Source organism: Hydra viridissima, unplaced genomic scaffold, assembly GCF_058129835.1.
Source record: "Hydra viridissima isolate aposymbiotic clone 2 unplaced genomic scaffold, HvirCarnegie_v1 scaffold_7, whole genome shotgun sequence".
Taxonomy (NCBI): Eukaryota; Metazoa; Cnidaria; class Hydrozoa; order Anthoathecata; family Hydridae; genus Hydra; species Hydra viridissima.
This window is the reverse complement of record NW_028324306.1, coordinates 15402025-15419918: the sequence shown is the minus strand read 5'-3', so window position 1 is coordinate 15419918 and position 17894 is coordinate 15402025. Positions and strand designations below refer to the sequence as shown.

General features: G+C 30.4%; 3 protein-coding genes across 6 annotated transcripts; all 3 read left to right on the top strand.

The window, feature by feature from the left end:
• The first annotated feature begins 865 nt into the window (after positions 1 to 865).
• On the top strand, positions 866 to 1951 carry LOC149886335 (zinc finger BED domain-containing protein 4-like). The gene has a single exon (XM_090094370.1). The coding sequence runs from the start codon at positions 866 to 868 to the stop codon at positions 1949 to 1951; it is 1086 nt and encodes a 361-aa protein (XP_089950496.1).
• Positions 1952 to 5568: 3617 nt separating this feature from the next.
• On the top strand, positions 5569 to 7350 carry LOC149886334 (uncharacterized; the record flags this gene model as incomplete). Its single annotated transcript, XM_090094369.1, has 2 exons — positions 5569 to 5755; positions 6267 to 7350. Coding segments are annotated over 2 exons (357 nt in total), but the record flags the coding sequence as incomplete, so codon positions are not given.
• A 2423-nt stretch (positions 7351 to 9773) lies between these two features.
• On the top strand, positions 9774 to 17703 carry LOC149886333 (uncharacterized). 4 transcript variants are annotated; one of them, XM_090093235.1, is made up of 9 exons: positions 9782 to 10185; positions 10315 to 10548; positions 10684 to 10988; positions 11067 to 11221; positions 11620 to 11797; positions 12940 to 13135; positions 13333 to 13426; positions 17164 to 17201; positions 17284 to 17703. In XM_090093235.1, the coding sequence occupies exons 1-9, from the start codon at positions 10131 to 10133 to the stop codon at positions 17463 to 17465; spliced, it is 1437 nt and encodes a 478-aa protein (XP_089949361.1). In that variant the 5' UTR covers positions 9782 to 10130; the 3' UTR covers positions 17466 to 17703. The 4 variants fall into 4 exon arrangements, 3 of the variants coding, with proteins under 3 accessions (XP_089949362.1, XP_089949361.1, XP_089949360.1); XM_090093234.1 differs by having other exon boundaries at positions 9783 to 10185; positions 17164 to 17213; XM_090093236.1 differs by lacking the exons at positions 17164 to 17201; positions 17284 to 17703 and adding an exon at positions 13696 to 14075 and having other exon boundaries at positions 9781 to 10185.
• Positions 17704 to 17894: the final 191 nt, after the last annotated feature.

The window sequence follows — 17894 nt, the reverse complement described above, 5'->3', positions numbered from 1 at the left end:
TTTTGTTAAAAGTTTAAATCAAGATTACAAACTGCCTCAACGACAAACAATATCTTATACTTTAGTTCCGAAATTGGAATGTTTTTTACAAATAGTTATATATATATATATATATATATATATATATATATATATATATATATATATATATATATATATATAACTATTTGTATATATATATATATATATATATATATATATATATATATATATATATATATATATATAACTGGGCCTCCGAGTTTGTTGGGGCCTCACATTTTCAAAACACATTTGTTAAACACGAAAATAAATATCAAAGTAATTATTTTAATCTAATTATTCTAAACAATTTAACTTTAGGTTAACTTAAAATAATAAATTGATTTCATTTTCATAATTACACTTTTCCAAACCTAAATTCGACATGATAAAGATTACGTCATGTAATGATGCAATTAACCCTCCGTCGGGCGCGCTTGATCAAATTGATACAATTCAATTACTTTTAACTAGTGAACGGAAACTTTCGGCTCGGCCGAAGCCGAAACCGAAATTTCTGCGACAGCAATTTTTTACTTTTCCTGTTTCAACCGAAATTTCGGTTCAAACCACAACCGAAATGAACCGAAACTTTTATAAGATTTTTTTTAAAGTCTAGATAACTTTTTTTTAATTTAGAGTGGGATCATGACGATTTCCTAATTTTAATCGTTTGTTAGTAAATCAATTTTTAACTATAACAATTGTAGAAATTTTAATTGAAGTCACGTTACATAATTGATTCAAGTTACTATTCTCAAATCATTCTTTAAATAAGTTAACATTTAAGTTAAGTAACCAAAATCAATAATTTAATCAAAGTTTCTCAGTGCTAAATTTTACAATGGAAAATAATCGAAAGAAAAGCTATTTGTGGAATCATTTTACCGTAACAGCCAGTGATTCCAAATACGCAACTTGCAATATCTGCAATTTGAAAATATCTCGTGGATCCCACAATCCAAAACTTCAATCACTTAGCGGACTTTCATCACATTTAAGAAGTCGGCATCCACAGCTTACTCTAAAAAATCTCCTAACTGAAAAAGCAATACTCACAACTACCGACAATCCTGAAAATATACCAACTTCAGATCAGCTTGAGCCTCTTACAATTAAAAAAAGAACAATACCTTTATTTGACATCAGATCAAAACGCCAGAGGACTGAAATGCTGCAATTTACAATGCCTGGCTGGGTTGACAATATCTCAAAAATTGATTCAAATTCCGAAGAAGGTCTTAAGTTTCATAGATCTATATTTGAAATGATTATCCTCGACTTACAGCCTTGGTCAATTGTGAATAATCCGGGATTTTTACGCCATCATGCACTTTTTAAACCACACTTTGACATTGGAAGTGAGAAATACTACCGAAGCATGCTCAATCCAGCCTATGAAAAGATTAAGCTTGCAACGAAAGTTATGCTTAACGAAAAAAATGCTGAAACTATCTCCATCTCTCTGGACGCTTGGTCATCCTTTCATCATAAGTACTTGGGCATGATGGCACACTTCATTTCAGACAAATGGGAGCGGATCAAATTCTGCCTGTCATGTTCCAAGTTTGATGAAAAACATACTGCTTCAAACATTTTTCAAAGACTTGAGAATGTTGTGAAAGAGTGGGAGCTAAAGGACAAGATCACATTCTGCTTAAGAGACAATGCTGCAAATATAAAAGCAGCTTTCAAAGAACCACAGTGTGTTTACAAGTCTGCTGGGTGTCTAAATCATTCACTTCAACTAGTGATTAAAAAAGAACTTTTTTCACTCCAGAGTGCTGTAAACTTGATAGAAAAATGTCGAAAGCTTTGCACTCATGCTTCTTTTTCAAATTCCTTCTTTGCTGAGCTTTACAAACAACAAGAGGTTCAAATGAACAATTTTGACAGGCTCAGACTCAAAAATGATGTCCCAACACGCTAAAATTCAACATATTACATGCTTGAAAGAATTCTGTACTTGAAATCAGCAATTGCTACCACGCTGCTAATCCGTCCTTCCAGCGGCATTGAGTTCACTGTAAAGGATTGAAACCTGTGTGAAAAGCTGGTACACATTTTAGCGATTTTCGAAGAAGCCACCAAATTGCTCTCTGGAAAGGATGCTTGCATCAGTGCATGTATTCCAATTGTGACAACTATCCTGAAATCATTCGAAGTTCCCTCTGATGACGAAGAAGTGATTGGCATGAAAAATGCTTTAAAGAAAGCAATGGAGGCACGTTTTTTTGATTTAGAAACCATTGATCATTTTGCAATAGCAACACTTCTTGATCCCAGATACAAGCACCACTTCTTTAGATCCCAAGAAGCCTTTCAAGCTGCAAAAAAACAAGTTCTTTTGGAATTAGACAGTTCCATTTTGAGCCAAAATGAAACTACTCCTGTGATGAAAACTAAGTCTATTGAGAACACTGGGTTTTCTTCAATGATGCAAAATATAATTGCACAGCCACAAAATACAAGGTCCAAAAATCCAACTTCCAAATTAGCAAAGGAAGTTTTAAACGAGTACTTAGAAAGCCCAACATCTTCATGCTGTTTAGAGTTTTGGAAAGAGTATGAAGAAAAAACAACATTAAAAGCAAAGTTTGGTGTGGCAAAAATGGCAAAGAGATTCCTTACACCTCCACCAACATCTACCGAAGTTGAAAGGTTGTTTTCAACTGCTGGAGACATTCTTTCAAATGAAAGAAACAGACTTTTGCCAGAAAACATGGAAAAAATTTTATTCTGTAGAGAAAATATTTTAATTGTTAACTTTAATTATTAAAATGTCTTGACATATTCTACTTTTTTTTTTTGACATATTATAGTTTTTATCAAATTATGTTACATGGTGATTGCTTAGATATACGTAAAATAGTTTTTTTTGCTTTAATTCGGTGATCATAAAAGATTCAGGGATTTTTAACATTTTTTTTCAAATTTCGGCTGTTTCGGTTTCGGCTTCGGCCGAAATTTCGGCCGAAATTTCAATTTCGGCTTTCGGAAATTTCGGTACTTTCGGTTTCGGCTCAAATTTCGGTTTCGGTCGATCACTACTTTTAACTCGTACAAGTTTTTAAGTTAGGGGACGTCCATAAAGTACGTACGCAGTAAAACCAATGCTTTTGGACCCCCTCCCCCCTTGTACGCACTTGTACGCTTTTAACACCCCCTCCCCCTCTGCGTACGTACGCGTTATTTATTAAAAAAGTATGACCTCCCCCCCCCCCCCCCCAAAAAAAAAAAAAAGTTTTCAAATCATTAAATACAAAAAAGATCAATTTAGCTATTTATATTTCCATAAATGGTGACTTAAAAATACATCTAAACTTTAATAATAATTTGAAGTAGTACATTGTTAATAAAAAGTTAATAATAAAGTATTAATTTAAAATAATAAAAAATTAACTTGTTGTAACGTTTTAATTGAAAAGATAAAAACCAGGTTGCGTAATTTAAAAAAAAGATTTTTTACATTCGAAAAGTTCGTTGCTTTTTGTGCAGATCAAGTTTTAAAAATAATTCCTGAGAAAGATAGTCAAACCGCGTACGTACTCGCTGTCTTGAACACTCCCCCTCCCCTTGTGCGCATTTGTACCTTATTTGGAAACCCCCCTCCCCCATACCTGCGTACGTACTTTATGGATGCCCCCTTATGACTTAGTGATCTGCTTTTTAGTAGTTTCATTTTTTCTTATATTTTTTAGTTGTATTTCATCAAACAAGATTAAATCAATTTGTTTTGAACTGTTTCTTATCACTTTGTATAAAATTGATATATTGCGCTTTTGTACATTGCGTTTTGTACGTTACATTTTGTAACTTTAAGAATAGTAATACTTTTTTGTTCTGGTAAATATTTTTTAATTTTTAAAATAATTCGTTTTATAAATTTGTATAAGTTCGATTGATGTATAAATTTATTATATTTTCAAATTTCAATATTATTTCCAGACACCATTAAAATGAAGAGAGAATTTGGTAGTGGTGCAAGTAAAAGGCGGCGGAGAAAAGAAATGGCCGAAGAAGCATGCACCAACTCAAAGAAAATATATTCGTTTATAAAAAAACAACAAAACACAGTCCAAATTGAACAAGCAAACCAAACTCAAAGTGTGAGTGACAATGGTAACATTGAAAATATAGTTGTTCCAATTGCAGAAGACCCAATTTTGGACCAACAGCCAGCAGGAAATTTAAATATTATAAACTAGGAACGGGTTGAAACCGAAATCTCATTACAGGAAAATGCAGGTGAAAATAAAATTCGAGATATGGAAACAGAGATGACTGATCCGATTCATCAAGGTAATCCGTTCAATTTTATTGACATTGGGATTATCAACAAGGACAATTCTTGTCAAATGAACTCTTTTCTTAAGATTACTTGCTTTGAAATTCCAAATAATATCGTTAAAGACTCTAATCATAATGCATTTCCTTATCGTTTCTTAAACAAAACTCTTGCAAATGGAGAAACATGCAAAAGAGACTGGTTGTGCTGGAGTGTTGAAAAACAATCATTGTATTGTGCACCATGTTTTTGGTTACAAACCAAATAATAAAAACCAATTAATAATTATTCATGCATGAATCATTTTACAATAAAGTAACAGTTTAACATTCCACTCGTACGTCGTACCTTCTTAATTCCCAGGCCACCCCAAAAATGCGTTTTTAGTAGACGAGCGCGTCTCTTGGCTAGTTGGCTTGATAAAACGTACAAAAAGCGCCACATCTGTGTGTAACGGTCTGTCTAATTTATTGCATTTAGTCTTAAAGTTAGACATTTATCTGGTCCTCATCTATCTGAAGACTTAAATGGCTTTGCATTATCTTGCGCCGCTTTTGCGCAGATTTTTCTTTTGGGGCCTCCGATTTTTAACTGGCCGGGGACTCTCCAAACCTCTGAAAGGCCCTGTATATATATATATATATATATATATATATATATATATATATATATATATATATATATATATATATATATATATATATGTTGTTTTAAGTATGAAAGATAAATGTACAAAAAGATATGAACGATTTATCATATGGTTCGCTCACACACGATATTTGGACTTCAATTTCGCAAGAAGCGTATTTAAGTGCAACTTTTCATTATGTTGATAAAAATTATCGTCTTTGTAGTCGAGTTCTGGGTTTAAATCACTTGACCGAATCAGAAATATTACAAGAATGGAATATCGAAATAAGGTACACAATTATAGAAAATTAACCCATAGATTGCAAATGCAGTGAAGGCTTGTAGAAACCTAGATTTTTTTCAAATATATCACAAGAAGAGTATGGATTATCCAAACTTTTTTTTTTAATTTAGGCTCTATACGCTGCAGCAGACTCTGGATTTAACGTGAAAAAAGCTTTAACAGATTTAGATCCTCTATCAAAATATTTTCCATGCGTTGGTCATAAAATAAATTCATGCGCAGTCGATTTTTTAAAAAAATTTAATATCAAACGATATACGAACTGTAAGGGTATGTACTTTTTAAAATTATTTTTTATATTATTTTTATTATTGCTATAAATAAATATTGTAATGTTATAGGGAGAAATATCATAAATATAAAAAAGTTTAATAAAGATGACGAATTACGAACAATCGAGATAACAGAAGCTGAAGCTCGAAAATATGAAGAAATTAATTTACTTAAAGATAAACTTAATAATTTGATTGCAAAGTGCAAATCACTAGTTGGTTTATTTAGACATAGTGAAGGTAACTATTTCATACAAACTTTTCAGAATTAATGTTTTTGATATTGTTAGAGCATAAACTATTGATTAGATTATTCAGTTCATTATTTATTATTATTTAATATCTCTATATTAAGTAATGATAATAGCAGAGCCAACGAAGGGGGGGAGGGGGGGAGCGCTATAGAATTTCTTGAGAAAAAGGTGATTTTGAAAAAAGGTGATTTTGAAAACAGGTGATTTTGAAAAAAAGTGATTTTGAAAAAAGGTGATTTTGAAAAAAGGTGATTTTGAAAAAAGGTAATTTTGAAAAAAGGTGGGGGAACCACGTGCTCCCCGGCCCCCCCAGTGTCGTTGGCTCAGTATATTAACAATATATGTGTGTGTCAATATATGTGTATATATATATATACATATATACATATATATGTATATATATATATATATATATATATATATATATATATATATATATATATATATATATATATATATATATATATACATATATATTGATAACAATTAAAATATAGGATTAACGAAAAGACTTAAAGAAAAACAAGATACATTACAACATGACGTAAAAATAAAATTAGTGCAAGATATTAAAACAAGATGGAATTCAACATATGATATGCTTGATTCAATTTTTACAAATAAAGATGCTTTATTATCTATGAAATATGAAAATGGTGCTGAATAAATTTTTCAATATGTGCCTTCAGATGACAAGTTTATAATAATAAGTGATTTTTGCAATTTGTTTGAATCACTAAAAGATTTGACAATAAGCTTAAGTGGTCAAAATTATCCTATAGTTTCTTTATTATTTCCAGCTGTTTACAGTTTATTGAATGGTAAAATAACTAATATGGAATTCTCTGCAGATCTAATAGAAGCATTAAAATTTCAGTTACTAAATTCTTAAAAAAGTTGCCTAAATTATATTTTAACTGATGATATTTTTGTGGCAGCTACTTATCTTGATTTTCGATATTAAAAATTTGAATTTGTAGAAGATATAACCCAACGTCTTGGTTTAACAATTCGAGCAAAAAACTTTGTTAAAAAAATATTAACACCGTAGATGCAACAAGTTAGTTTGATATCGCAAGATGCCATTCATTTAACACCATCAATTCCATCAAACCAATCGTCAAATAATGCGAGTAATGGAAATGCACCAAGACATAAAATATTACTTTCATTTCACAATTAACGGATAAATTTTTCATTAAACCATGTACAAATCTGCTTGTGGATCTCATTCATCAAATAAACTTGGATTTCGAAAGGTATGATGGACATTTAATGATGATTAATGAGAGAAACAAATTAGCTGTAGAAGAAAATGGATGTATGGCTTTTTATCAAACAGAAGGTGACACCTACAAGCTTATAACGCTAGCTTGTAAAATGATTTTGTGCTTAAGTGCAACTTCAGTTGCATCCGAAAGTTTATTTAGTGTAGCAGGAATTATACAAGATGAACAAAGAAACCGGTTACATCCCATTGCTTTTGAGTATGCTTAATTTTATAAAGTTTAATATTATGCAGAAATATTAATTTCAACTTTCAATTAGCTATTAATAATATAAACGATTTTTATACATTGATTTTAGCAACACTTTTTATTATATTTGTCAAATAATTATCTTATTAACGAAATAATTATCTTAATAACGTAACTGTCTTAATAACGCAATAATTAAACTTTTACTAACATGTTAACATTAAATAACCAAATCTTAAATTTTAATGAAAGAGTTTTTAATTGCAGAAATGGAGTTATTTTGAATGAGTCGGTTAAAAAAAAGAGGTCATTATCGAACTAATTTTTACTGTAAACATGTCGTTAGTATAACTCAAAGCAATTTTTCTCCTGTTCCTTTCTTTATATTCATTACTTATCCGATGTTGTGAGAGAGCAGTTAATTAGTCCCTGAGTCAGTAAGTTAATGGAAAGAAAAAAAAAAGACCGTTTTATACGAATAAAATTGTGATCCATAAAGTACGTACGCTTTAATTTTGATCCTCCCCTTCCCCACAATTTTCAACATCTCAACGTTATTGGGACTATACAACTGCTGAAAGTTTTAAAGCTCTAGCTAATTTGGAGAGCAGCAAAAAATTAGTTGCAAGATTTTGCAGCAAAAAAGCGGGTGAGTACAATACAACCCTTTCCCGGGTCTTCGCCCCTGGAAACAATTTTAACATAGAAGCTCACCAGGACTCTACAAGCACTGAAAGTTTCAGAGCTGTAACTAGTCTGAAAAATAGTGATAAACTAATAAAAAATGTAATGGAACCAAATATTTTTTTAAGATTTTATATATGAGAATATAAATAGTAAACCTACATTTCTGCAAAGCCAAAGGCAATAAACAACGAAAAGTCGGAAGTGAACCAAAGTCGGTACTTGATAAATATTAATGCATGTAATACTGGCATAGAGACATATTGCGGAGGGAGCGTTGTCCTTTCCCTCAAAACTAACTCAAAGTTTATAACGGGGCCAAACAGAATGTAACGGGGCCTAACGCAGCTAAAATTTAAAAGTTTTAGCTGAGTTAGGTCCCTTTATATTCTGTTTCAGCACCACCACCCCGTCCTAACTTTCTTAATCGTTCTAGGTCACTGTATGTATATATATATGTGTGTGTATATATAAATACATATATATATATATATATATATATATATATATATATATATATATATATATATATATATATATATATATATATATATATATATATATATGTATTTATGTATATATATATATATATGTATATATATATATATATGTATATATATATAAATGTATGTATGTGTGTATATATGTATATATATATATATATATATATATATATATATATATATATATATATATGTATGTATGCGTGTATATATGTATATACATATATATGTGTGTGTATATATATATACATACATACATACATACACACATACATACATACATACATACATACATACATACATACATACATACATACATACATACATACATACATACATACATACATACATACATACATACATACATACATACATACATACATACATACATACATACATACATACATACATACATACATACATACATACATACATACATACATACATACATACATACATACATACATACATACATACATACATACATACATACATACATACATACATACATACATACATACATACATACATACATACATACATACATACATACATACATACATACATACATACATACATACATACATACATACATACATACATACATACATACATATATATATATATATATATATATATATATATATACAGATATATATGTAAAAACTATTGAAGAATCAATTAACAACATTTAAATAATAAATAATAATATTTTTTTGTATAACAGTTCAATGAATGCTTTCGAGTCTATTCCGTTAGCGCACATCCCGAAACGCTTCTTCCGTAAGGAACTGTTTCGCAAGTATTCTTTCGAAATGATTTGTTTGGCAAGTTTCTTTTCGTAAAGAGTTATTACGGATTAATTATTATTTATTTTTTTCGTATAACGCATTACGGAAGGTGAATTTGTGCAAGAACAACTTCCGCAATAGCAACTTGAAATACTGAAGATAAAAATGCGAAATTTTCGTAACTTTTTGTTTACGGCGAACAACCCTGTAAAAAACCTATTTTTTAATGCTGATACTTTTCTCAGTTTGTTTCACGTTTCAATCAACTCAATCATTCTTTCGTTATATAAAAATATAAATTTTCGTAATATAATGCTTTTTTTCACTTTTACATCAGCGTCATACTTTAAAATAGTCTATTTATAAACTATTGCATGAATGCCAACAACAATTTAACCATGTTTCTTATTTTTTAAATATTGATCAGAGTTGTGCCACCTAGACGATCTATACTATATATAATTATATCTATATTATCTATGTATAACTTCAGATATTGAAAACTGATGACAAAAATAGCACAATCGAATGACAAAACGACAAGCTACCAGATGAATGCGAGCACAAAAACTCATTTGAAAAACAACTCACACCGCGTATTGCAGCTATAAAGTGGCTAACGAAAGGAGCGCATTAAAAATAGACCGATATTAAAAATGAAAATGAAGTTTCAATCTTTCTGAAAAACGAAATTCATTTAATATCTCTTAGCATACATAGTTATCATGGTTTGCTGCTTACCGCTTATAAAATATTCATCGAAGATAACAAGCAAATACTAAATTAAAGATAAAATTTTGATCAAGCCAATTTTCGTGCTAAGAGAAATAGTAAAAAAAAACAATCAAGTTTAGCAATGAGTTGAAAGATCATTTATGGTTCAAACTTTATTTAATTATTAAGAGATGTTAAAGGGAAGCGATATACTGAACCTAATACTAATATCTCGTTTTTTGCAAGGTAAAAAAATGTTTTTATAAAGGAAAAAGTAGTTTCACTGTGAAAGAAGTAAAAAACTACTGCGGTTTTAAGCACCATACTAACAGTTCTTTCTAGTCAGATTTTTATCATTTTTTTGATCAATTTTAGTTTCATTTTCTGTAAATGACATACCAATCTATCATTTGGGTTACGTAAGCAAAATTGATTGGGTCGCATATTTCACTGCTGATAGTGACTGTGTGCAAACATGCTGGAAGAAAATTGATGAAGGGGAATTATATGAAGGAGCGATGGTTGGTCCTGAGAATTGTTTCTGTACAATTACTCAAATGGATTTGCCTATAGAGCAAGATTTTGGCCGCAAACAAATACATTTTCTTTGTAAATATTCAGATATTTATTATAAAACTTTAAAATTTGTATTTAATATAAATACTGTAATGAATATTTTTTTTTTAACTAAATTTGCATTTTGAATTGAACTAATGTTTTCATGTTTTGTTCGTTAAACTTTAGTATCGATCTTCAAATCAGAAGTTTCAACATGTTCCGTCGGCTCGTCGATTAAGTTCCGAGTTCGAGTCAGTTTTTATCTAGAAGGAAACGATAAAAGCGCTTTATATTTTATTGATGATCTCAATAGTCCGTTGATCCGATCTGGAAGAATGATTATCACTAACTTTATAGATGTCAATAGAGATTCCTATTCAACAAGAGTATCGCAAAGACACAATGATAGCAAACTATACCATTTAGTTGAGGAAACGTATTCTGGAAAGTCGAACACAAAGTTTGAAAACTTTTATTCTATCGCAACTAAGGTAAGAAGAAGTGTTTCGTAGTTTGTCAATTTTTGACACAATCAAGTCACTAAATAAGTAAAAGTTGTAAACGTTTAGGTAGGCGATATGTCCGTTACAAACAATCACAAGGAATGGGCTGTGATGATAGTTTCCAATGTCAATTCTGTGTGGATAACATTATCTCCGTTTATCATCAGCCGCCCAACAAAGAGGTGCAGCCTAGTTGTTGCATCGTCGAGCTACTTGATTCAGTAAGTAAAAATTATCTTTCAAGATCAACAACCGCTTTTGTAAGAAACGTATGAAACAGGAATTGTATATTGATAAAAGCTACGACCTTAAAGAAACAACAAAGAACATTTTTTGTGATTCCGAAATCAGTTTTTAAAGCTTAAATTAGTTTTTAATTGTTTATTGTAACTTTTGAAGTTCAGTTATAACCACTTTTCATTTAAAACTTCATTCAGAACACAGTATACTTTGTCATCTATTACGCAATATTTAGGGGAGAGTGGGGAGAAGTGGGACACGCAATTTATTAGCAGCGCATTCTATTACGCAATATTTACTATGAAAAACGTTTTAAAATAATAAAAATTGTTGTGGATATTTTTTCTCCCTCGGTCTTGAAATCATTTTTTCTTTTCAGTAACGAATTGTATGTTAACATCAACATGACTACAAGTACAGACTGTGTGGCTGATCTTGAAAATATCATAGTTCTCTTGCACTCCCACCAAACAGTCAAGTTTAAAAGATTTGTGTGGAGCGATTTTAGCGTAAACTCCACATCATCAATTAACGACAAAGATTTCAATCTTATCTATGTAAGTGAAAAAGCTTGTAATATAAAATAGACAACTTTTTTACGTAAGGAATAAAAACAGCATGTTAGCGACAAACTTTATCTTAAGTGCTGTTTTATTTCGCTTTCAAAGTTTTTCATCTAAATACAAACCAATGACAATATTTAAAGCAAAACATTTTCTCGAACATAAATAATAACTCTTCTAGACACTTTTTTGCAATATAGCCGCCATTTTACCTAAAATAGTTTTATGAGGTCATACAGAGCTCTTTTTATAATATGTCAAAGTTTTAAAAATTCACATCGTCAATTAACGATAAAGATTTCAATCTTATCTATGTAACTGACAAATCTATTAATATAAAACAGACAACTTTTTAACGTTTGGAATAAAAACGGCACGTAAGCGACAAACTTTAAATCAATGCTGTTTGATTTTGCTACCAAGGTTTTTCATCTAAATACAGACCAATTACAATATTTAAAACAAAACATTTTCTTGAACATAATTAATAAATCTTCTTGATACTTTTTGTACTATAGCTGCCATTTTATGTGAAGTCATACAGAGCCAGTGATATATATCACCTTTATATCTAACTCGCGTTTCCGCAGTGAAGCAAGTTTTTTGCTTGCCAAAATCTCTTTTGTTAGCCTGAATTAACGCAATGATAAATGAAAGCTAAACAAAAATGATTTATTGTCAGTTTAAATAAAACGGCTACCGTCCTTAAAAACTTTATAAACTTGCTTCACTTTTTCTTACGGAATTTTTGTGAAGTTAGACATCTCGTTAATATATATCATTGTACAGAGCTCTTTTTATATAATATATTAAAGTTTTAAGAAAGGAACTATCTAAAGAAAAGAACGTACCTTTTTGGACTGAACTGACATCAGAACAAAGTTCCATAAAAATCTAATTTGTAATGACACTATATTCAGGGCTCTTGTTAATTTTTCTTGTAAAATGTATACCCTAATTGGAGAATAACAAGAACCCATTAGACTGTTAATTTCTCTATTGCTCCTTTTATAAGTTTAGAATAAATAAATATTTTTAACATTTATTCAACGTTTAGAAAAAATGGCTCTTTCTTTTTTTTATCAAATAGTACCAAGCTACGTCTCAAAAAAGATAAATTTAAATTATTTACAAAGGTTCAGAAGCTCTTCCTCGAATCTTTTCTTAAGTTTTCTGCGGTTTTTGGAATAGATGTAGCTTTGCTAGCTGTTGGGATCGCTGATGTCACAGTAAAAGCAGATATTTTTTCTACGCAATTCTCTGGTGGTAATCCGAAACAAGTATATCAAAAATTTATTTTTAGAAGATCAACAGAGCAGCTACCAACTAAAGGTTTCTAATGTCTTTAAATACTTTCTTTAATTTCAAACCATGACTATAAGAATGAAATTTCAAACTAAGACTATAAGAATGAAACTTCAAACCATGACTATAAGAATACAATTTATGCATTAACTTTATCTTCTCTTTAAACATTTAACTTTTATCAAACATTAAATAAGTTTGATTGGATCGTGTTGCTTTATTAGAAACTACCCAAACTAATCCCACATGGAGAATGAAAAGCGAAACGAAGTTTGAAAATGTCTCACATCTGTGTATTTGCAAACCAATGAAGAAAAGGTTATTTTTAACAATATAAAAAAGTTCTTCAGTTTTTAGCGTTCTTCTTTTTTGGTTTTTATTTTCTTATATGCCTAAATTCTATACATTTTTTTTAAAAAGAAAAGAAATATTTAGGAAAATTTGTCAAAAGAATTGGAAAAATATTTAGAAAAATGTGTACATTCATTTTACAAATTGCACAAAATCAGCTGTTTTGAAATATAAATTTATATTTCAAACCCATATCTTCAGCATGTTGTTAATATGCCTCTTTATTTCAATTTTAGATGAAAAAATATCATGTCATGATAACTAAGATTTCTTACGCATTTCATGAAAAATATTCTATCAGTGCACTTTTTTTCAATTTCAATAAATGTAAGTCATTATAAAAGTGTTTAATGTAACGTGTAAGAAATCTTTTAAAGCCAGACAGCTACATAATAATAGAAATTGTTTAGAACCAGTGTGTTACTACTTCTGAATTGTTTCTTCTTTTTACTTATGCAGTTTTCAGAATTAAAGAAAGCCATATTTACGGATTGCAATTCCGGAGGTCTTTTTCTATCCCGGGATTCCGGGATTTAAAAACATCAACCCCGGCATTGAAAAACATATACAACATCTATATAGTATTAAAAGTAGAATAAGAACAGTACATTTAACTAAAAATATATTTATTAAATGAATTCAATTTAACATGTTAATTTAGTTTCATATGCTAATTAATGTTAAAAAGTTATGTTGGAAATAAGGAGATATATTATGGATTTTGTGCTTCGAAATGCGACTTCAAGAAGCATAACGCGTCCAGCTTCATCGCCCAAATAGCTACAAATTCTTGTATTGAACAGACCAACGGAAGAAAATGCCCGTTCAACCTCGACATTTTTCGGTTTCACGGTCATTAGAAAGGAATAAACTCTTTCTAAATAATGGCTATGTGTACTCCCATTCTAAAATAGTGTCATTTCTTTTTGAATTTTTTATGATAATGTTTCATGTCTAATTGGTTGTATTGGTGATTGTCCTTCTTTTATAAAACGATCATGTTCCTCTTTAATACTTAAAGCATTACTTTCAGACTCAGGTGCTCATGTCGGCATTTAATACGTTAGAACCTCGACGGCATATCGCTTCAACCGTTGCTTTAGTGGGAACTAAAGTTGTAATAATCTCTGATAATATTATCACTTCATCATGTGACAGAATTATAGAACTATCTTCCACTGGGTAAATATCAATTATTGATTTTGTGTACAGTTTTTCTATTCGTAAAATCGTTTAAGCATTAACAGAAGGCTGCTCCACCGTGTCTTGCAGTCCATTGTTAAAGACAGTTGTTTTCCAAACTCAGCTTTATATATTTTTGTAAGATGTCGTACTTGTTAGGTGATCGTCTAAATTTTAGTATTAGTTTGCGTACTTTTTTAATGACTGGCCCATAATGAAATTCATTTAGTTCAACTTTAGGTCTTACATTTTCATGATTGTAGTACAACAAATCTTCCTCAATGTTCTCATTCTCGGATGAATCACTGTCACAAAATTCATTGTTAAAATCTGGCTGTTTTGCATCGAACTCTCTCTTTTTATAAAGAACATCAATTATACCAAGTTATATGCCATGAGCAAAACATAATTGTTGGTTAGCAGGCAGCAACCTGCCAACTTTTTTCATAACCCTAGCTCCGTCGGTTATTGCAGTCACAATCTCGCTGTGTAGATCAAAACTATGGTCTAAGTTTTTTTCTAATAGTTCAATGCACTTTTCTGCTGGTATTGAATCTGTTACTCGCACTAAAGCTAAACTACAAAATGACAGTTTTGTCCATCAACGTTAATATTCATGTAACCATGATTTCGAAGTGACATCCATTCATCAAAAGACAAAGAAAATCTCTCTCCTACACCGAATTCCGTTTTCTTGCGCACTTCAATTTGACGAACTAAACCTAATATTACTTTTTTGCTGTGCTCTACTACATGATTGCGAATTGTGTTTACTAACGATGGTAGATTTCTGAATCCCATAGCATTTAGAGCGGCACGTAAGTCTGTTGAAGAACAAATCAGATTAAATGAAAGCCCGTCAGAAGCCGTTAAATGAGCAAGTGTAGTACGAAGTGTTTTATCTCTTTATGTGTTTTGTCTTTTTATGACTTCAACTAGATTATGTACTACTTGTTGCCCTTGATTTCTTTCTAGGCCGTCCCCATGAACACCACCAGTATAAATTTGTGCATTCAAGACATAGCCGGAACTAGAATTACACAATAACCATAGCTTTAACCCATATTTAGCTCGTTTAGTTTTTTTTATTGTCTAGAGGAACAACGTCCACGAAATGGAAGCAGCTGTTCATCAACAGTAACATTTTCATATGGTCTAAAACTATTTTAAAGTGTTTGTACCTAAATGTCAAAAACCTCACGAATAGGTGCAAATTTGTCATTGCTGCGTTTTAGTAATCGAGTTGCTTTGTTGTTAAATCTCAAAACTCTTGAAATGGTATGAAAATGCTCACAACTCAACTTTTAGAATTGTTTAGTCTTTGTTTTTGCCATATTTCATTACTTTTTGGGCACTTATAAACATTTGTTGTATTGCTAACTTCCACTTCAGTTTCAACTATTTAATTAGTTTTACCTGGACTTATTTCCCCAGCTCTATCATTATGTATATTTCCTCTTTCTAGTACCTGATTTGTATAACATATTCTCCCTTGACTATTTGTACCATAAATGCTGCTAGTGCCTCTAACTCTACCACGAGTTCTACATCTTCTAGCTCCTAATACTGGTGTTGAGTTATTCTCTACTTTTGAAATTGTAGGATTATCTACTTGAAAATCAGCATCATCTGAAAACTTAGTATATTCTGAGCTGTCTGTTGTTACTTTAACAACTTCTTCTTCCTCTTCATCGACATCAGATGTTAACTCTTCTTCACTTGATGGATCTCTATCAAGTGATGCAAACAATAGTTCCTGAGCCTGTTCAGCAGTGTATTCAATACAAACTCTTTTTTTATTTTCAGCCATAAGTTCTAACATTTGCTATGAAATCTAAGTTTAACTAATTTATCTAAAAATATCAAAGAAATAGATTGAGTTACAAATAAAAAAATAAAAACAGTTTTTAAAACCATAAGTTATGAAAAACAATTAAGTTTATCAGAAAAACTATGTTGGGGTCCATATGGACCCCAACATCATTGATGTATATTTTGAAAATAACTAAAAAAAGGAAGCAATGTTCGAAAAATATTTTTTTGGTCTTTGTACATCTTCTGATATTTAACAGATACATAAAATTTTGAAAAAAAATACTAACTACATAAATATATAATGCAAAAACAAACTACTCGCGGGGTCCGTTTGAACCCCAACATAAAAGTAGGGTTAAATCAGATCGTAATCAATTTTTAAAAAGTGTCTATGCTAACCAACGTGACATAGTGCGAAGATTTTCACTTTTGTTTTTCTCTAAATCAATCCTTTTCGATATGGTATTTTATTGTACAACTGAGAATACAATACTTTTTACAATTTTATACTAAATAAAAATTATTTTATTGATACGCAAAATTGTTGTTATTTTTATATAATTTTTTATTACGCTTTGTTTTATTCGATCTTGCAGGGATTACGGGGATTTCGAAATTATGAAAAAGGTCGGGATATCGGGATTTTGGGATCCCGAAATTGCAATCGCTAGCTATATTGTTCTAAGTTTTTAAAGTTTTTGGTTTAGACAACAAAGCACGTGCTATCAGCAAGAAAAGCTAACTGGTAGAGTGATATGTAAGTTTTGTTTAGTTTTCAATTTCTTGTTAATCGTCTTTCTAAGTCTTAGAAAAAATTTGCATTTTAGTTTTTCCTATTCAAATGGTTGATGTGATTGGTTACGATTCCACAACGAACTTGCTTTACGGTAAAACTTTTCGAGATAACATTATTGAAGTGAATCTCCTCGGTCACAATCCTATCGTTATTATCAGCGAGTTAAAATGGCAGAATGTAAAAAGTTCCTCGAGTTTTCAAAGTAGTAAATAAAAGTTTGTGAAGCCAATATGGCTCTGCTAAGTCGAAACCTTACTGAAATAGACACAAACTTAGTAATATACGAAATCCTAAACTTATTTTTTCTTGCTTTTAGTTTTTAGTGTGTAGTAAGAAAATGACAGTGAACTGCATTTCAAACAGTTAAATTAAATCATTTAACACAAAAGTTGTATAATTTAATCAAAAGGAGATAATAGTTTTCTTTCCTAAAGAATTTTTTTATGAGACATCTTCATGTGATCTATTTTTCTGGACTTTTTCATATTCTTGTTCTTTCTGATATTATCAATGATATATTAACTAGATGTCTAACTTCACATAAATTCCGTAAGAAAATGTGAAGCAAGTTTTTGAAGGTTGTAAAGCCGGTAGCCGCAGAAAAGAAGAAAATTTTCCGGCGATGTTAACTTTAAACATTGG